Source organism: Dromaius novaehollandiae, chromosome 12 (genome assembly GCF_036370855.1).
Source record: "Dromaius novaehollandiae isolate bDroNov1 chromosome 12, bDroNov1.hap1, whole genome shotgun sequence".
Classification (NCBI taxonomy): Eukaryota; Metazoa; Chordata; class Aves; order Casuariiformes; family Dromaiidae; genus Dromaius; species Dromaius novaehollandiae.
Window position 1 is genome coordinate 10,443,347 of NC_088109.1, and position 21,598 is coordinate 10,464,944.

At 41.8% G+C, this 21,598-nt stretch overlaps 1 protein-coding gene and 1 long non-coding RNA gene across 3 annotated transcripts in view; one reads left to right on the forward strand and one right to left on the reverse strand.

The window, feature by feature from the left end:
* Positions 1-7,576: 7,576 nt before the first annotated feature.
* LOC112980992 (uncharacterized) lies at positions 7,577-11,391 on the reverse strand. Its single transcript, XR_003258571.2, has 3 exons — positions 11,083-11,391; positions 9,151-9,297; positions 7,577-8,464 (listed from the first exon to the last, which is right to left on the reverse strand). It is a non-coding gene; the product is annotated as an uncharacterized LOC112980992 (long non-coding RNA).
* A 659-nt stretch (positions 11,392-12,050) lies between these two features.
* Positions 12,051-21,598, forward strand: part of CACNA2D3 (calcium voltage-gated channel auxiliary subunit alpha2delta 3) — a 478,082-nt gene continuing 468,534 nt past the window's right edge. For both annotated transcript variants that reach the window (XM_026096289.2, XM_064518911.1), the window contains exons 1-2: positions 12,051-12,242; positions 12,880-12,961. In XM_026096289.2, coding sequence (XP_025952074.1) covers positions 12,124-12,242; positions 12,880-12,961 — 201 coding nt within the window. In that variant the 5' untranslated portion in view covers positions 12,051-12,123. The remainder of the gene's footprint in view (positions 12,243-12,879; positions 12,962-21,598) is intronic.

The window sequence follows — 21,598 nt, forward strand, 5'->3', positions numbered from 1 at the left end:
ACACTTAAGGATGGAATTAACAAATACTAGAAAAGGTCCAGACCTAATCTCTAAACACGTATGGCTTTTGCTTTTCAGTCTTATGTCTAATAGTGGCTTTTTATCTTTCATATACTTGGCGGGGGGAGAAGAAGGGAGACTGAATGAGATAGACGCATAGAGGAAACCTACGTCTGATCTGCTCCTGCACATCCTTCTGGTGAAGGATACCCGAATTCTGAAAGCACTATTAGAAGTCCAAGATAAAGTAAAAATGTGCATATCTAACTGACAAAATGTTGGGGATGCGTACCAAAATGGAGTGAACTCCTGCTAGCTCAGACCCCTCCAGCTTGCAGGCAGACTTTGGGGTAGATTTTGAATTTCAAAGGTACAGTAACAAAAGGCTTGCCCAGCCTTATTTAGCCTGTGAGCTGTGGACTGAAGAAGAGCAACGTTGTGTGTTTGTATCCCCCCCTCCATCAAATTTTTATTAAGTTTTAAAAAGCATACACAGGTTTGTGGTGTCAGCAAAAAAACTTCTAGCAGGGTTCAGATTTGGGACTTGATCTGAATTGGGGGATTACTACCACCTACCATCATGGTCCTTTTTATATAGCAGAATACTTATTAACCAAGAGCTCTGCTGAAGTAGAGGTGTATTCACAGTGTGTGCGTAATCTTCGCAGCATATGAGGATCATTGTCACCTCATCTTTGATGGAAAGGGTTTCCCTGCTCCCAGCAAACTACTCGCAAGCTCAGTGCGTGCCTCTTCCTGACCTCTTGCTTGTCTTGGCAGTCCGGTGCAACTGCAGCTTCTGCAGCTGCTGTTCTTTAATGAACTGGAACTGGCATTATACGGGTGCAGGCTTAGTGTTAACCTGTGATTGATGTGTTATTTCACTAGGTAACTTAGTATGTGCGTGTATTAGTGCAGAACAGATATGTTTCACTGCACACAATAGGTTCATTCTTCACTAGATAAATATAATGTGAGTAATTGCAGTTCATTATGTAAATACCTCCATATGAGACTTTTATTGAGTAGTAATGGATTTTGCAGAATACTTTCCCCTACGTGGGATATTGTTTTTAACGCAATGTAGTGGTGTCCATCAGAAGGAGGGATCCTAAGCCTGCAGCTTAGAGCGCTTCATTATAAGCTGGTCTGGTGCCCTTTTGACTTGGGGAGAACGAACCTATCTGCAAACATCTAACCACCTACCTTTTGGATAGTCGTCTTCATAGTCTTCCCAAACGTTTCCCAAGCAGCTCAGTGGTGCAGTAGAAAAATTCCCTTAAAAGCATCATCTCTTCTCACTGTTTAAGTATTGGAAATGCTGATTCAGCAGTGATGGTATTCCAGAGGGCTACATGGAAGTGTACTTGAAATAGGGACTAATATACATACGTGTGTGTGTATGTGTGTATATATATATATTTATTTAAAACTTTCTTCTAAGCACCTGAATCATGGGTAAAGAGCAGGGGATGAATTCAAGAGGGAAAATGTGCATCTCTAAATAAAGGGAAAGAGAAAGGAGGCCTAAGGGGCTGTGATGGGGAAGAGAAGTTAAGGTCCTAAGGATGCAATTCCCTGTGGGAGACCAGGAGATGCCTAGAACATAGGAGGCCTCCTACTACATCCTAAGGTTGGGAGGTTTATACCAAATATTTTTCCCCCCTCTATCTGTATGTATATTAGTACCAATACAGAGATAACAAATACTTCAAGATAACAGTAGAAGTACATTCCAGTTTGAGCAGATCCTCTGTGGATTCATGAAGAATGAAATACTAAAGAACTAAAGGGGTATCCCTGTTAACTTGAGGGAAGTTTTTTGCTCTGATGGTGTGATTTTTAACTCTTACCTTATGTGTAACTGAAGCTTATTGCATCAGTGTTGCACCCCGGCATCCCCCACCCCTGCCAGCCGAGTGATGAAACGCCGGGCTGCACTTTCCCCTCAGGCTGCAGTGTTTCCACCAAGCGTGTTTCTGCTTGGATCACAGTGTAGCGTGATCCTGGCTTCTGGGCACTAAAACCTAAATGCGTGAAAACTACTGTTTCATTACCCTTGGCGGCTTGTGTTTTGCAAATAGGGGGTCGTGTCTTTGTTCCATATGTTGTCTGGCAATGCAAAGACGCACAAAAAATGCTTAAGTCATGTTAGCTCAGTGGAAAGGAAGGTTACGCAGGCTTGCAAAGCTAGATTTTTCTGTTGTCATGATGAATTTCAATCAATACTCTAATATATCTGGAGAACCCTAAGAGCTTCCTTTTAAACAATGTCTCTAAAATAGTGACGTATACAGAAAGGAAGCCTTTGTGGTTTTTTGCTAAGGTTAAGTTCCTTGCATACTGAACAAAAAACCTATGATGAGGAAAAATAGCTTAAACTAACTTAGAAGAACAGCCCAAGCCTATAAATGAATGAAAGGAAAAGTGAAATAACACAGCTGCTTTATGTAATGGCTAGCCTGTCTTCAAACAACTCGGCTGTGAAAAGACACAAGCCTGGCAATTATTACTTTTCCCCACTGGCAATTTGTATTCTTGAAGAGTGAGTTCGCGCCTGTGTTTGTCTCGGGATGGGGGTGGCGATGTGCCGGGTGGTGCATTTTGCGCCAGTTGTGGTAAATAAGGTCAATTAGGACACTCTAGTTTTTCTAAATAAATCCCTGGCTGCTTCATCTACAGTTTTTAAAAATGTAAAACACCAGTTCTCTTGATAATACGGTTGAGGCAAGATGCCCAGAAAGATGACATATGTTGTCTTCCGACTACTGCAGTTCCCTGGTCTTACATATTTCTTGAAGCGGTAACTGCTGCTCGAAAGAATTGCTGCTTGAAGCGTCTGCTGCTGTGGAGTGCCGCTATTCCCTGGCGGCAGAATGGCGTTACCAGATGTTACCCTGGGTAGCCTGGAAGAGATGTTCAGCTTTGCAAAAAAAGATTGCATTGACCGTATGCATCAGGAGTTTAAAACCTGGACATTACTGATTATATCCAGAATAGCTTTAAACATTGCTTTAGAGTAAATTGTTGGTAGTAGCTTCTGGTTTGCCACGATTTTAGAGGATTTATCTCTTCGTAGATTTACAACTTTTCAATGATATGTTATGGCCACCTTTCCTTGCCTAGGGTTGATTAGTTTGGTTAACCAGCAGAGGTTAGTGTAGATCCACTAGCTTTGTAATGCATGCTTGCATTACCATACATCTTCTGGTTATGCCTTTATTGGTGTGAATAATTTCTGTTGGATTAAAGAAAAGCTCTAGAAAAAGCGTCTGGTCCTAACTTTATTCTCTGCCACCTCTTGCACTCAGGATTGTGTGTTGTGTATTCCTGTCCTTTTCCTAAAATCTGTATTTTTGATCATCTCTGGGCAGAATAAGGCCGAGAGTGGGAGAGCTGGTAATTCTCCCTGTTACGGTTGTGTGGGGAGGGCACGGTTTTGGCAGGGGAGTGCAGCGTTTGCATTGGGACTGAGCAGTTAGGGCACTGGAGTTACCTGGTAATGAAGAAATGGCACCAACTTCTTAGGGCAAGGTGCAGCATCCTGCTCAGAAAGTGCTGGCAAGATCCTGCCTTACGTATGACTGCCAGTGTCCAGCCGCTACATCAGCTTGTGTGAACTGTGGACATCTGTGCTACTGCAATTATAAAGCATCAGTAATACAAATGCGCTTTATGTGTATTGGGTAGCATTTGATGAAGGTATGTAGCTGTGGAGCGTCTCAAACGCAGCTATCTGCTGGTTGCTACTACAGACTTGTTCACAGGAAGCGCTGTGGAAGTCTTGCAGTGATGATTATTTTAATCCCTTTTCCATGACAATATAAAAAAAAAGAAAGACAAAGGAAAGTGATCCTGTGCGCTGACAATTAAGAAGGTCTGGGTTTAGATCAGAAATAGTTAGAAAGTGCGTGGGGAGCTTCCTAGAGCAGCTGTTTGGGAGGAGGACTGCAAGGGGTGTAGCTGGGCTGCGACCCGGGGTAGCGGCTCCCTGGCCAGCAGTGACCCCCCGGGCAGCGAGCAGTGCCCTGGGCGGTGGGCTTGGTCAGTGCTGGATGCCGATGTGCTCTCGCGAGCTTGCCGCTTTGGCACTGGATGACTGGAGGGAAGCCTCTTCGGGGCTGGCCCGCACCTCCTGCTCGGGGGGCTGAGCTGCCGCGGAGGAGAGCTGTCTGCTGCGGCTGCCGCTTGCTTCTCTCACGACCGTAAATCTGGACTGTCAGCAGCGGTGCACATGAGTTGGAAAGGGGCTTGGGATGAAATAGCCTTTAGTACGTTTATAGAGAAGGATGGGAATATTGAATCTAGAGATGGAAAGTCAGCAAACTGGGGGATGTTACGTGCTTTTGTGAGAAAGTGGGCAGCAGTGTTCTGTTGCTTGGAAAAGTGGGACTTAGAAGGTACAGATGAGATTTGGGTAGGAAAATCGAATAATGTCATGAAAAAGTCACATTAGCCAAATGCTTTTTTATTCATAGGTGTGTAAGATGTGTCTAATCTGTAAGGGTTGTCAAACTGGCTTTTAATACAGCATCGTGATGGTCTGGTAGCCTTGATCATCTATGGATATAAGCAAGGCAAGTCTCATGGGACAGGTAACACCTCTTAATAGATAAACTTTTTTTTTTAATACAAATGGGGGATTAAGTAAAAGTGGTAGGCTATCATTTGTAATATTTGGGCAGGTTTGGCTCAATGCTTCCTGTTTGATATTTTTCTATGGCTTATCTAATATTGGCTGCTTATAGGTAGACTTGTAGTATAAAATGGCATTTGTGACTTTACAATTATATGAAAATGGCTATATTATTGCCCAAATCTGCTAGCCTTACAGCTTAAAATGTAGTAATAGTTTTAGTAGTAATGGGCATAGTAGTCTGTGGTTTTTTGCGGTGTTAGTGAAATTGATATATTAACAGCCTGTAAAATAGAAATGCATGCTCTGGCAAATAATTTACCTAACACTTATTTAGTATATTTATGAATATTAATTTTGCTTTTACTCTGCATGTCTTAAACATAAACCTGCTTTATGGTATTTGGAAAAATAATAATAAAAAAATGCTATTCTTCAGCAAGTGAAGCCTGAGCTTTCCATAATGTGCAAGCTGTCAAGCTGGAATATTAAAATAAAAATAGAATCGAACTGCTGTAAACAAGTCAGGATTTGAAACCCTAAAGTAAGACTATCTTGCTGTTTTCTGTGATACAGTATTATTCTGTCTGATGCTAGAGTTGTCCAGTCATACCCAAGTCCACCACTTCTGCTGACTTAGGCTGTTATAGGAGGAATGACCTAACAGCAGACTACTTCCCTGCGTAGGGGCAACAAGGCTTCAACTGATGCTTGCCACAACAAGCAGTCGGATAGGACTGCCAAACACTTTCACCAGCATTATTTCAGTCCTCACCCAAAGTAACAGTAACTGCTTAAGAAGAGAGACTTGATTTGCACTAGGCAGCAAATCTTAAATGGGCCTTATCAGGTTGGTGTTGTGATCTAAACACGCTTGATGAATTGCCTACCTGCTCTTATTCATGGTTAGATAAGCCATGTTTTAACTGTGTGGAAAAACTTAAAAAATGTACTTAGTGCTTCCTAATATTATTAAGTCCTATAGGAGCCTGCTTGCCTCTTTGTAATCATTTGGGGTCTTACTCTGCAGCTGTAGTCAGATATTTAAGACAATCTGATACAGTGGCTCTTCAGGATTATTATTTTTTTCCTTGTGTTGATGCATTTTATAACAAGTTAGTGGAATACACTTTTTTAAAATGTATGTTATTTCCAGTATTCTATTGAGATAACTTTGATTTTTCAGGATCAGTTCATGATAAAATAAAGACCTAACACCAAAATGATAGAGCAGAAATAGATCACAAAGTAGCAACTGCCATAAAACTATACAAAATGAATTTTGTATAATATATTTTTGTAAGTAGCGCTGTATTGACCAAAATACTGGTTTCTTGATCTGATATTCAAGGCTTCAGAAAAGTCATATTTTCTCCTTGAAATTCATACTTGTGTTGCAGGAATTAATTGGAGAATGACAGAATTATAGATCTCTAAAGTACCTAATAGCTTTACATAATTATTTGACATAGAACTGTTTCTTTGATCAAATGCCACGTTATATTCTTTATCTTCATCATAAGGGCAGTATTTTCAAAATAGCTAAACATGTTAGTCTAAAGTTTGCAGGATGCTTTCAGCTGAGATTGAAATCTTTACCTCAGTGAAGGCAATGGGTCAATAAGTGACACTTTGCTTATTGATGTGAAAGGAGCTCTCCTTGAAAGACTCTGCTCAGTACCACTTTTCTCTGGTTAAAATCAGTGTGTGGTTTGTGGTGTGTGGGGGTTTTTTTTTGTTTTTTTTTTTTTCTAGACGTGATTCTGAACACAATTTTTGGTACCCACTGTCTACATATCAGTAATTAGAAGGAAATGCAATGCTTTAAATAACCTTTGAAGTCTGTATTTTGGATTTGCAGCCAATCTAAGGGACCCTAGTCAGAGGAATTTGCAAGATTTAAATGAGCACTTGTAGGTCATTAAGCTGTGGCTAGCGGGTTCATACTACTGTGTAGACAGTAATAGATTGACACTAAAATATCTTGTCACCTTTAGTGTAACATTAAAGAAAGAATGCTGTTTGTTTCCATCGTATTCTGTCCATTATGTTACAGCCCTCAATTATAGTTTCTCCATTTTAGGTCCTATCTTCAGTTTTCAAGTATTTTGAATGCATTGAAACTGTTAACATTTGCAACCTAGCAATAGCCTTGGGAGCAGAAAGGTAATTTATTTGCTTAGAGAAGAGTTCATTTCCTAGCCTGACACTCAAAAGAAACCAAATGCAGACTTTGTCTTAATAGTTGAAAATTCAAAATAAATGAAGCTTATGTAAAATGGCACTAACAGACTGGAGCTACAGTGGACTGCTGAAATTGGATTTGGTTAGCTACAAACATCATTAGCTTAAAGCATTCTAGCTTACCAGGCAGTGCGAGCTCTCATAGGCTGCGATGCCATAACGCTCTCCTCTTTCACATTTTAACTCCTTGTGGAGATGCTAAAGCCAGCTGAATATAGGCTCTGTAAACGCTAAATTAACCGTGCATTCCTTGGGGGTTTCTGGCAAACTGTGAGGTTTATTTGGTGTTGAACTGTGCTAAAGATAACATGACAGTAACCTAAAAATACTGTACTCACAATGTATTAATTGTGCGTGTGTGTACACTGGAGTTTTTTAGATCTTTTGTTGAGGTTGTATTTATTCTCCTGTAACAGATTTTGAATATCTGTAAACATAGCTTGCATGTAGCCTTAATATTCTCATGAACTGAAATACCAGTGTTTGATCTTGGCTGTGTATTCTGTTTAGGTTGAATCATAGTATTAAAAACTTGCATGCGAAGTACTGACATGTGTTAGAATTTTTGCAGTATCTTATTTTTACAAGTCACTTGCTCATGTGTGATGTGAAGCGGTGTTAATTTAATCCAGTGAATAATGTTACCTGACCTCAATCTTGCTTCTAAGTAGGATGGAATTGGTCAATAATTAGGCATTTCTATACCAATAAAACACTTTATTTTTTACACATGGGACCTTCCTAAAATTCCAAGATTACATGTGCACGTGTTAAGTCTTTGCAGAGCAGGTCTCATATGCAGTCCCTTGTGCCTTCTCAGACGTGCAGCTCACCGGAAACAAGTAAAGCTGTGTTCTCGCAGCATGCAGACACTGCTCTGTGAATCCTTCCACCGCTGGGTTGTTTCCAAATAATAAATCCTGAGCATTCAGATTTTGCCTTTCATCTGACAATCTCAAAGTGCTCTGTGAAACTGAGATGACTTCTGCTATATCGCTCTACTTCTCCTGTTTCCATTTTACATGTGTGAGTATATGTGAAAGGAGGAAAAAAGGAGAAATAAGGGAAAAGTCACATAAGGGTTGAGGGCTGGAAGGATTTTTCAGTACAGGATATCATTTTAAATTACAGTTTTTGCATGAGGTACCTGTATCCTTTCTCTCCCTCTCTCTCTCTCTCTCTCTCTCTTTTTCTCTCACTATCTTTATTTGAGGGGTCACTTGGAGGGTCTTTTCGAAACTCAATTCTTTCAGAAAGAGGAGGGGAATTTCATTTTATGTTTAAAAAACAAAACCACTGTGGAGAACATAATTGAGGATCATAATCTAAGTGGTTACTACTACTGAGAAATATACTACAAAGCGAGTATTAACACCACAGGAGTACAGTTAAGAATTGCTCGTCCATTTTTGCAGTGTGTGAATCTTCTAATATATGTAGAATATAGATAAACTGATGTACTTCTGTTCTTATTTTTGAAGCAATTTCACTAGAGGTGGCTTGTGTCTTTCAGCATATCTCTTGGCACTTTAGTTCTGCATTTATTTTCCTCTCTGGGTAGAGCGCATTGTAGATAGGAAGCATCTGAAAAAAGAAATACAATAAACATTTGTGTTAATTATATCACTTCCTCCTACTCTTCTCCTCTGCACCATATGTTCTCTTCTCTCTATGCTTCTCAATTGATTTTTATTAGGGCTTGATAAGTGAAGATCTCAGAAGTGTGCTGTGGTGATGCAAATACGACCCTGTTCTTGTTCTTTTATAAGTGGAAATACATTTGATGATAGGAAGAGGAAAGAACGATGGGACTGGTCAGGGGAAGGTGCCCTGTGCATTTGTTTACAGGGCTCGTCCTTAGCCTGGGCAGTCTACTTCGGCCTGCGTGTCAAATGTCGCGCTGCTCTGTGCAGTTGACCTGTCCTCCGTTTCCTCGGTGCTTGGTTGCCTTTCTAAAGGTGGTCCACTGGAAAAAGCGCTGAGCCTTGGCCGACTTTCTCTGACCGTGCCTATGACTTTCTATTACAACATTTAGTGATTCGCGTGTGTTTAAACTGTATTTTAACTTTCACGGGGAAAGTAGCTTCTTTCATCTTCTGTAGGATACTAAAAGGTACCATTGTACTTGATCGTCAAAGACAGAGCAGCAAATACGCGTGTGCATGTACAACTTGTCCCATTCGAAACGGCAGGGTGGGGAGAGGAATTCAGGTCAGTGAATCAGTTTGGGGAGCCCTGCTTCTGAGGCCACTGGCGTGTTAATAACTCACCTGCCTTTGCTGGTAGAGGACTCCGCTGGGGTTTCGGAAGGGAAGCTTCCTAGGCATGCAGGCGTCTTCCTTTTCTGCTCAGTTGTTTGTACCTGCGTGTTTCTGGCGGGGCTGACACTTGAAGGGTCTTCCAAATTCAGCAGTTATCTATAAAAGCATAAGTACATGAAACAAATGCAGCATTATTTCTAAAATACAAATTTCATTATTATGCGTCCCTGAAATTCAGTTTTCTGACTTGCTCTAGGGTATCACAGGTAGCGCTAAATCGTGAAGGACACTGCGATATTTGCAGTACTAAGGACTTAAACCTTTCAGCAGGTCGGTCGGTCAGTCTGTCTCTTTTCTTCTTCTGTTTTCATTGGTCATCGTGCAAGCCTGCTGTAGGGCAAGTTTTCTGCATTCCCCCGTCTCCTCAACACGGGGAGGAACTGAAAACCATAACGTCACGGTTTTGAACCCTGTGTCTCGACTGCAGTGATCTGCATACCGGGAGCAGTCAGGCCAGGATGCTCTGTTAGCTCTCCTCTTTCAATGGCTTACACACACACGTGTTTGCACCACTGTTAAGGTGGCTCTCTGCTTCCCATTCACCGAATAGCAAAAGGAACCAGATAACTGCATGAACGTACCGGTGGGCATTAGTGGAAGATGCTGGCAGCACTCTCCAGTATAATAAAGGAATATAAACATCTGGTAACACAAGAGGAGGAGGCCATTCTTGTACTGTCTGGCATAGGTTTCTCTTTCAAGTGAATGTTTTCCCGAGACTGGCAGCAGTAGAAAGAGTTTTTGTATTAAAGAAATGTAAAATATACCAGTAGATTACATGTGCCAGGTGTAAAAGTTGTGAATGAGACATAGTATTGCCTGTGTAATAAATGTAAATAACGTCAGGGTTTGACAAGTGGCTTTATCATCCTTTTTTGCCAATAATTAGTGATGGTTTTAAGGTATATGCAATTTCTCAGACTATTAAACACGCAGATGTATTGTATGCGCTTTCAGAAAGTTTCTAGGACTCCACTCTTCAAGGAATCGGGCAAGCTGTTACCTGTCATCAGTGAACCGTGACTTGGAGCAGATACAGGTCTGTTTTAATGTAAAAACGAAGCTCGAGTCCTACAAGTTAGCCTTACAAATATCCCTCCTGGTATCTAGTTTAGAAATCATGTTAAACCTAAAAAGGAGAGACAGTGAGGCAGTCTCCCATCCGCGTTTCATTCCTAGCTTTGAAAAGGTACTTTTCTTAGGCGCCCGTTCAAAGGGCTGCGTAATTCGCTAGTCACGGCTCGGCAGCCCTGCGCTTCTTGCCTGTAGGTAGGCTGGACACCTGGTGCCACGGCAGCGTGCTTAAAGCGCTGCTTAAAAAACCCCCACGAACAGCACGGACTTCAGCACTTTCCGAATGGCTCCGGAAGGCGCAGAACAGCGCAGCATAGTCCCTTCTGGCAAAACTTTCCGATTCCCCTTCAAAGAGAGGTGCTGGCGCGGCTGCAGCCTGCTCTAGTCACCGTCCCCGCCACCCGGTGCGCGATGAACGCTGCGGCCTCCCTGGGCAGCGTGTGTATTTTTAAACGTGTGGTTTTTTCCGAGAAAGCAGAAAGCTTTCAGCAGCCAGGTGCTGACTGGCGGCTTAGATGTTTAAAGCGGGCCCTTCGGTGCTCTCAGCAACGGTGATGTGAAAGGAAACACCGGTGGGACGCGCCCAGCCCGGGGGCAGCTCTGCAGGGCGGCGCGGGCCGGGCATGCTCCGGGCACCGGCGCCCCGGGGCGGGAAGGGGCCGCCGCGGCCATGACTCAGCCCGGCCGCGCCGAGCTCGCTGCCGGGGCGCGGGGGTCGCGGAGGGGAGGCGGGGAGCGAGCCGAGGGCCGCGGAGGGGAGCGGCAGCAGGGAGGGAAGGCTTTAACCCGCAGCGACACCAGAAATACCTGGAACGGTCCCTCCTGCTCTCCGTGACGGAGCTCGCTGCGCCGCGGGGCTCCCCCTGCGAGCCCGACCAGTGACTCGCCGCACCGGGTCACTCGCGCTGCGCCTCTGCCCGTTCGCGGGGCGGCGATGGTCCGCGGGCGGCGATGGTGCCCGGCCGCCGCGCTCCGCCGCGGGAGGGAGCCGCCGGCGCGGTGCGGGGCTGCGCGGGGCGGTGCGGGAGCCGCTCGCCGCCGGGGCTGCGGGTGCCCGGCGCTCGTCACGCCGCGCTGCCCTGCCTGACTTGGCCCGGCCGCGGGGGGGGGGGGGGGGGTGGGTGCGCGGCCCCCCCGGCGCTGCCTGGCTCAGCCCCCGGCGGTGTGCAGCGCGCTCCGCTCCTTCCTGCCAGGGCTCAACTCCACTTTCGGCTGCTCCCGACTTTCTGCTCCTGCCGCACGCAGGCACCCTCCCTCCGGTCCGGCTCCTCCTGTGCCTGCCTCTCGCTCCGGCTCCGCACCATCCCGTTAAAAGGCTGCTGCTCCTGCTCCGCCGAACCAGTGCACTGGCTGACTTGATCTGGGATGAAGGCTGGAGGTTGCCGGCGAGGGAAGGGAGACCTCTAGGCAGCTTTGCATTTGCCAAGTGAGCAGTAATTGCGCGAAGACAGCCGCCCGGCTGGAATCAATAGTCTGCTTCCGTGCTGCTAAGGGCACTTTGGAGCGGCAGTAGGTCACTGAAGTAACTCCGGCACACTGCTGACTGCGGAGTTGTAAAGAACTACATGCAAGGGGCTGCAGCAGTGCTGGGAACCGCTTTGCTGTTACCAAGGACACAATAGTTTTCAAGTCATTACAGCTTCTCTTTTGGTCCTCTCCTTCCATTACCCAGAGAGGGTCACTCTTGGGAGGGATGAGGATGGAGCTGTGATTTCTTCCAGTGTTGCTTTGGTTGGGGGGGAGGGGGGGTAAGGGTGGGCAAAGAGGCTTTAGCAAGCAAAACCCCACCGCTGCTGAAATCGGCTTTACTTGAATTTCCCCAAGTCTTTTCAGGCACAGAGAGACACCATGCCAGAGACTTTGAATCTTCTTCGGGCTTTTTGGGGGGTCTTCTTTATCTTCTGGACAGCCTTTAACACAGCCTTAGTGGATGTGGTTGGATCGGAGCAGCAGATCCCCTTGTCTGTGTAAGTGATTTCATGTTTTTGCTCTCAGGATCGTGCTCAAGGGTTAGGACTTGACTGCTGAAGTTATGTTTTATTGCAGGTATTTGACTGTTCAAGGCACCTCTGGTCCTCTGTCAGCTGTGTCTAAAGTGGTAGTCTTTAATGCACTCGGCGCTCCTTTGGTTTTATCGTAAGAGCATGTGTTGGTGGAGTACCTGGCTGTAGATGCCTGTATGTACTGAAGTTGATGCTGTTACCTTAACTCATTCTCGTATGAGAATTTATCGTCTGGAACTGTTCTGCCATTTTATCTGCTAGTTTCCTCTCAATGAATATGTGTTTATATTGCACCAAAGCATATTTTTTTACAAGTTGATTCTTTAAATTAAAAAAGTGCAGGTTGGGTAGTTTCATCAGAGGCCTTTCTGTCGGCATAGCAGGTAGCTTGTGCTTATACTTGAAAAGCTACGCTAATCTTTTGCTGTGCTTAGGTTCCTTAGTGAGCTCTTTAATGCAAAATTGCTTGGATCCTTCTGAGTGCAGCTGAAGCTGTTACAGTCTGTGTTGCTTGCTATGACATGTGTATTACATTTCTTCCTGTCTCTCTCTCCCTTTTTTTTTTTTTTTTTTTTTTTTTTCCCCCCTCTCCCCTTCACAGTGTGAAGCTCTGGGCCTCAGCGTTTGGTGGGGAGATCAAATCTATTGCAGCCAAGTACTCAGGTTCGCAGCTCCTGCAGAAGGTAAGGATCTCTTCAGTTGTGATAAGCAAGCTTTTAGCAGAGAAAATGGAGGCAGATTTAATTTTTTAAATAGGAAAGCAGAGCAGTGCATCCTTTGGTCCAAGGTCTATTTCTGTCTTGCATACTGGTCCCTGATGACTCTTTGCATTGCACTGCTCTATCTGGAGACTCGTGGATTAAACTGGTTTATTTTTTGGTTGATTTTTTTTTTTTTTTATCAGTAGAAAGTAAACTCCAACATCTATTTCTTGAGAAGTCGAGGTTGAAGAACCGAGGACTGCGGCTATTTTGTCTGGTTGCTGCATTGTGATGATAATGTTTCTGTGTAGAAACAGCTGCTGCTTATGAAAAATGTTAACTTCATTGAAGGAGCAGAATTTTAGTGCATATTCTGCTATTCTCTTTACCCTGTGCTGTATGCATGCAATTCACTGTAGCAGGAAGAGAAGGCTGCACTGTTGTTTGTCATCTCTGCTGTTTTTACAATCCCATTATTCCCCAATCATCTCAACCCAGTGCTGGGATGTATTACATCATTACAGATAAGAGGAATGAATGTGGTTATCTTCCTGCTCAGCTGCACAGCTGGGTAATAAGCTAGTGAAGTATTGCAAAAACTTGAGAGATTGGTCTAAGTCTACATAATTGGGGCAGGGGGGTAATGAGAAAGCAGATTTGAGTATTAGACACATATCTGGGACTGCATCTATTCTAATTTAAATATGCAACCTATATTAAGGTTCCATATTCTAGACAGCTTATTTTTGTAGCAGTTAATGAAAAAATATAATGAGGAATATGTTTAAAAAGATTCTAATATTACAATTTTGCAGCATTTAATATATCCTCAAAAGGCAATATGGAAATAGCAAAAGGACTGAGACATTTCCAGACTACAAAGACCACTCATTCAACCCACAGGTTAACTTTCTGCTGCTATTCAGATGCGACTTTAATCCAGAGTAACGTTTTATTTTTGGTCTGTTTATGAGGAAATTATTCCTTCAGGTTGTAGCACTTATTTTGAAAGCCTCATCCCATTTTAAAATTATGTAATGGGCAGCGTGTATGACAGTTCAAACAAAAAGCTTATGCTGTCCATGTAAAAGGAAGCAACTCACCTAATGATTACACGTGAGTTCCTTAGTGCTATCTGTCTTTTCAGTGTTGTATACTCAGGATTGAAAAATACGAACTTCACTAGGCTAAAATACAGACCAGCTAAGACCAAAAGTATTTGAGGTCTGCTACTGCCTTCCAAGGCCACTAGATAGTCTGACTCTTAATATATTTGACAGATTTTTATTTTAACTTGAAAATCTGGGCTCTCGGTGTTTATTACACTTCTAGTTCGTATTTTTTAAAGTCTGTGTAGTTGTATATCATCACATTTCTTTTGTGAACTCTTTTTTTCATAGAGCAAAAAACCTTTCAGTTCTGCATGGTTTTGAGTAGTATCTAGTCAAATATTGTTAAAATGTTTTAATTGGGACCTAACAAACATGTTGTTTAGTCTAACTTTGGAACAATTCCATGTGCAACAATTTCTGTACTAAAAAAATATTTTAGAAATTGCATCTACCAAACATAAATAGTCCAACACTTACTAGAAAAATACGGAATGTGCTGTGTTTTGTGGTAGTACTAAACCCCACAAAGAATCAATGTAAAATCTTTAATCATTCTTCTTTTCCTCATAGCCGATACTGCTGTCATCCCTGCTGTAATGTATTTGCCCTCTGAAGGAGCAAGATTTCCTCCCATTGGTGGTTGTTATTGTGGGCGATTGGAAGCTGTTCATTTTAGCTTTTCATCAGCATCCCTTCTACTTCACTAACAAATCTGTGCTCCTGTTTTTGAAGGTGGATAATACATGTTCCTTCTGAGCTGTTTCATTTTTGTTTCATGCTTTCCTTGTGATACTTCATTAAAGAGTGAAAGGGGAAAGATAAAATGCAGGTGTGACAGGTATTTTGAGCAACCTCACTTGTTTGTCACGTCCCCTAGTTTTTTCTTTTTATCTGGCTAGTGGTTTGGAGAAACCATTAGTGCTTTTTAGTTTTATTTAAAGTTCCAAGTGTATCTGTTCTTTTAAGTTTGGCATTTCCTACTGCTGACTGCGGCAAATGAGCCTGGATGACAGCTGACTTTAACATCCATCTTTTTGTATGGTTTAAGTATATGTTTTTTTGTAAGCTTGCGTGAATAAGCACAAACTAAACTTCAAGATTTGCAAGTACTTGCAACGCACAAAGTAAGTGGCAGAAGTTGTCATAACACTTGACAGTGATAGTGCAGTAATGCTCTAAATGTGAAAATGTGATGTATTTTTTTGCCCCCCTCCCCCTCCCCACTAGCCTGGCATCAAGAATCTGTTTGGTTTTTACTATGAGCCTCTGGGCGATAAGAGTCAACGTGTCTTTTTAAAGTCCAGATTCTTCTGTTAGAAGCAGTGCTACTTTTAACGTTACCGGATGAATGCGTACTCTCTGATCACGAATTAAGCATTGTTAATGGATGAGGTTATAAAACATGCATATAATGATGTACCTGGGCAGTACAGATTTCTCAGTTGCAGACTGCCTTGAAGCACCGTTTAGTTTAATAAAGGCTTGCTAAATGAAAAACTAGTGTAAAGGTTACTTGATTTGTTTTGTTAGCACGTGTGGTAAGCAGTCGCCTCTGGAAGGAATGCATTTCAGAGCACGGCGCTGTTGCCACGCTCCGCTACCCACCCCTTTTTCACGTTAAAGGTCATTTGACCCATACTAAAATTTCATTGAGCAAATGAAGTTATGCGAGATACTCGGCAAAGCCTAACTTTGCCAAGTTATTGGTGTGAATATTGATTTTTGTTATTACAATCATTCTTAAATATTGCTATACTTGAACACTAAAATGAGTCAACAGCATTGCTGGCCTCTCGAGTTTTGGGAGGATGCTTAGGAATATCTTCATCACTTCTTGAAGCTATCTATTAAAAATCCCCCCCACTATGTTTACCTTATCTCAACTGAATGTGTTATCATTTATTGTGTTATAATAATCTTAACTAAAAATAGTGTTAGGATGCATAACAACATATGGGATGTATGTTATTTTTGCTCAGACCTGGCTTTAGATGAAACACAGACGCTGTATGTATTTCTGACTTTCAGGAATGAAGATGATCTGCTTTTAAAGAAAATTAGCACTTAACAATGCAGTACTACTACTTATCTCCAAAGCGAAGGAAGGCTATTCAGTGTTCAAAATGCAGAAGCAGCAGAAAATGGACAGTATTGTTTGAAAGTTTCCTGATTTAGGGAGGCTTTGCAGTTGTCACGTAGATTTGGCAGTGTTCGGGAAGCTGCTTGGTGCTGTAGAGACATGCATGCTGTTCAGCTAGTTAGCAAATGCTGCTGGGGCCTAGGAATCAGTGGAAATTAGAATCATCTCCTATGTGATGTACGCTGCAATGTAACTGAAAAAATATTATTTCCCCTTATACTTTGGAAAGGCATTTGCTTTATTTGAATCTTGACATTTCTGTAAACCATTCTGTCTTTTTTTTTTTTTTCTTTTTTCTTAATAGTGTGATTATGTTTAGTTAGGACTGTGGTAAATGCAGGCACATAGCCTGCTGGCAAAGCCAGGCTTTTTACGCATAGGATGAAAAGCGAGGGTGAGGTGCCAGGAAGATGTGCGCTTCAGCTGCCACGGGTAGAAATTTGGAGGGACTGACTTTGGGGAACGCTACTGTTCGCTCGCAGCGTTCACACCAATAGTAGTGTGTGTGCGTTCGGTTCCACACTGTAGCAAAACAATGGTGGTGATAAAATACATGCAGGAAGATGCAGGTAATGTGCTTTCTATTCATGGTATAAAAAGCTGATGTTTATGCAGTAAAGTTTCTCTAACCTCATAGAGCATCTGATTCTCTGAATATGCAGGGTGGCTTATGCTTTCTCAGATCTCTTTGGGGGAGAGTTTTTCTTCATACTGAGCTCTGATATTTCTTGATTTGGTCCAGAATAGCCAATGTTATTTTATTAATAATACAGGAGCAGTTCTGATTTGAGAAATAGGCATTTATCCATCAGTTCTGCCATTTGAGGCTTCTTACTGAAAACAAGCTTGTTGAAAGCTATCGCAGATTTTTCTTACGTAAGGCATTTAACTGAGCCTTCACTGTTATGTAAGCACTTACTGCCTTAATTTCAAGCAGTCTGTAGTATGCATATGCCTACTCCTTCCAGCAAATGCTTGCTTCTATTAGAACTTCTCAAATCACTGTGTTTTCTCAAAGCAGCTCTTTCAATCACTATAACATCCCTATTTTTAAAGATTCAGAATTGCATTTTCTCTTACCAGCTAGACATGGTGCTCTGCCTTGTCAGGTTCTTACAATATGGAAATGTCAGTGCAAAATTAATATAAGGGGGTGATTTAGATCAATTAGCATTCAGCTGGTGTGTCTGATTCACGCAGTACATCTATCTTTAGTTTTAAAACATATAATGGTGACTTAAATTCTTAGAGAAACTTAGTCTAATCATCTTGACATTAATTGCATTTGTTTAGCTGTATGCTGGTTTTCGTGTTCTGGGTTTTTTAGGCTGATTATTCTTTGCTCAAGATACTGCAAATACTGCTGTCTGCTTTGGAGGGGAAGGTTCAGTAGCACTGTACAATTTAAAGAACAGAAAGGATTTCCTTGTTGGACATCAATTTAAACTTTTGCCAGCTGCAGCTAATAATTTTAACTCTGCAATAATAATATTCATTTTTTTCATCAAAAAATATCAAAATACCATTAGCCATATGACTAGCATTAAAAAAAATGCTAGCTGGGTAAATGGCATTAAGTTTATCAAAAGCTCTATTTGGAGTTAACTCATTATAATTCAAACTCCTGAAGTTTGGAGTCTATAAAATATGCATCTCTTATTGCAGTATTGAGATCAAGCTTTAGACAATAACAGTAATATGCATCAGCAAATCTTAAAACATTCTAATTCTGATGTTTCACATAAATGATATTTTGGAACTTACAAAGCTTCAACCTTCATCCCGTTTAATTCCTACAAGATTTGGGTTATGTATCTCACAAGGTTGTTTTCCATGCTAATCTAGTTACTGAGTGTTGCAGGGTGTTTTGCTAGGCATTTAACATAATAATGTGGAGACGTAAAGGTAAATTCTTTTGGATGGGCATTTTAAATTTTTTTGCTTTAAAAAAAAGAAAAGAAATCAAACATTCATATGCCACTAATGTGCTAGGTGGAGAAAGCTGTTAGGTGCAATACTGATTTGCAGGTAGCATATTCATCTGCATAGGAAAATATCACAGCGCTATCCAACTTCCAATTGTGAGGTCTCCTTTTCTCAATAACAGAATTTTTTTCTTCTTTCTTGCAATGAACTCCTGTTGTCTTTGGAAGAATCGGGAAAATTTTTGTTGCCTTTGGTGAAGTTGGAACTGCATCCTGGATGATCTGTACTCTCTCTCACCTCCTGTTCGAGTGTTATGGCAGAAGTAATAGTTTCTTGGCGTTTGTAATGTTTTAAAATGTAGTCGAAATTTTCCTGAATATCAATCATCGTTTTATTTTTCCTTTTAACTAAAAGGAAAGCACTGTCTCAAGCCACAGTGAATTCATACGTTTTTTCCTATGAGTACTACCTGCGTTCTGCAATACTGTCTGTGTCTTTCTGGGTTTGGCATGCACAGCATGATTCTCTTGTGTTATTGAAAGTATGTTCTGTTGTTGATATGTAATAGAAATATGAGATGGCTTCAGTGAGTTTGATATGTGCATTATTCTTTCAATAATGTCTTTTAATACGGAAATTATTGAATGGGCAATCCAACTGGAAAACATTAGATCTTGAAAGGAAATGAATGCTAATTCCCTTGCTTGATGCATTTATGGCTGTTTGTTTTCGTATCCTGTATTGGAAAATGCTAACATTTCAAGGTTAAAAGAGCCAGTCTCCATGCAAATTATCTTGACAGTGAAGGTACGTAGAGCCATGAATAGATGCCGCATTGTAGTGGTGATTCACTTTTAAGCAACTGCTAATCAATACTCTACACTTTCAAATATCATTACTGTTCTGTAGGGTACAATTTTTTGTTGCTGATAATAAATGGTTTCACATTGTACAACACAAATTATGTATTGATAGGATAGACTGTGTTTTAGGCTGCTGTAGAAGTGTCACAGAGAGGTCTTCATGAAATGCTTCGATAATATACTGCTTTTATGAAGTCCCCATTATTCTTATGTATAATACTTCTGCAAATTTACATGAATGTTCTTGTTACCCCGTGTAGTATCTGTCCAGTTAATTTGTAAAGATTAAATATTTTCCAAGCTAGACCGAATGTCAAAATCTTAAGATTTGCAGCTAATAAGAAAGTCCATGCAAAAATCCATCTGGTATCATGCTTTGAGAGAATTTGAGAAGGGTCTTGGACATCCTTCCAGAAGTGGTGAATTTCAGGGACAGGTGCCTTCTGAAAATGTATTGCCCTCGGATCTTATAGGACTTCACAGATGGAGTTATCAATCTTGCAGTTCGTAACTAGTGCATCGTGTCTGAGTGGTGGTATTGTGATAAGGCATGAGGAAAGTGTGCGTGGTCAGGAGAGACAAAGACTTCTCTGCGTAGGGGTGTACAGATGTACAGATGTTACAGCCAGCATATCAATCTGGGCAGACAGAAAATAGCAGACAGGGTAGAGTACTGAGCGCAGCGGTTATGTCCTAATTCCCTGCTACAGGAGAGAGTTGGCTGCCTGCACTCTTCTGCTGGGATCTTCGTGATAGCCATAGTTAGCACAGTAAGTCCGATTCCAAAACAGGCTAGACTTCAGTTGGCAGGAGAATTGTTGGAGACCACGTTTAAGAGAAGATCAATTGCTCAGCTAGACAAAGGTAAAATGAAGCCATTTTAGTAGTGGCGCTTTTTGAAAATGGAGGGAGGAATGGGTGCAAGTTTATCGTGAGGTTGGTGTTAGGTGCATACCTGAAGGTATAAAGTGGCCTGGGTTCAAATGGTGCACATGCTTCTTGGTGGTGACTTGTGTGTGTATATTTGTCGTCTTTTTTTCCTTTCTTTCTCCAAAATGACACTGCAAAACTGGAACACCTGAGAAACTCCTAGTGCCAGGGAATTTTCAGCAAGAAGTTGGTGCTTGAGGAGGCAAAGATGGCTGACCACTGTTAGAAGAAGGCAGAAATTTCTGAATATTTCTCTTTGCTGGATGGTTTGTCTAGGAATATGATTTTCATCTAAAGTACACTGAGGTTCAGATTTATTTTCTGGAAGATCTTTAATGCAGAAGAAGGCTTTTTTTACAGAAGATATTTTCAAATCTCTGCAAGAAAGTAGATTAGCTTAGCAATAATTTTGGAAGCAGAGATGGGCAGAATTGTTGCTTCCACTTCTAGACACAAATTTATGGAAGTGGACATTTGTAATCTTGCCTAAATGCCCTCAGAGAGACTGAACTCTTGCACTGGCTTCCTGTTATACTTGGGGCTTCCTGCATGCTAGCAGCAGAAATTAGCTTTCTTTTGTGTTCAGGCAGGTTGCGTTTGCACTTGTTAAAAGCGAAAGGCTGGTCTCCTCACTGTGTCCCCCCCACCCTCCTTTCTTTCTCCTTGCTGGCAGCTCCACCCATCATAACCTATTATAGAAGTGTCAAGATGCTGATTTACAGAAGGGGTCAGTGGAGGAGGTCACTGGCTCCAGGTGGTCTTGCTGCTCTCAGTATCTGTGCCTGCTGTGAATATACTGAGCAGATGAGGAATGTTTTGTCCTCAAAGATGCATCTGATTTAGCACATTCTACCTAGTCTCCATTTCTGCCAGGTTTTCTGGTAAAGTGGCTGATGTTGCTATGCGTAATTTCTGTAGAGAACTGAGAACTGACTGGAAACAACATGTGCAATAAGCACATGTCAGACGAATGCATGCTATTATTTATGAGATAAGAAATGTTCTAAATCTTCGAAACCTTAAAGGTATGGTTCTTATGTCATACAGATGGAGAAGGGCAACTGATCCTTAATTTCAGAAAATTCCAGTGTGTGATGAAGATGAGTACACTGAGTGGCAGAAACAATAACCTTAAAAATAAGCTAGAAAACCTTAAAAATAAACTATAAAATCTGTATTTCCTTTTGTTGCTGAGGAAGAAAGTGTGGAGAAACGTATATGGGGAAGGGGAGAAGGAAGAGAGAAGAACTAGCTGTTTCCCTAGAAAGTGGTTTAGTGTCTTGGACCAAGCTGCACTTGAACAAAACTAGTGAAAACTTGAAAGGGAATATGGCAACAGTCTTCCTATGCAGAAAAACAGGGGAAGAACAGACTTGTTCTCTATAGCCACAGTAGGTGAAGCACAAGAAAGAGCCTTAAATTGCAAGAAGTGAAATAGGTTTTTCCCTATTTCAAAAATTTAATTTTCTTTACTGTGAGGAAACACTGGACTAGCGTGGAAACCTTACACGGAGGCTTTGTGGAACAGCTTGCAGAGACATCTACCTCTAATAATATAGATCTAGTTGAATTGCCTTGCAATAGGAAGGTGAGCTAGGTGATCCTTTCTTTTTGTGTTGTGCTTTTCTTTTGGACTGTAAATGATGAA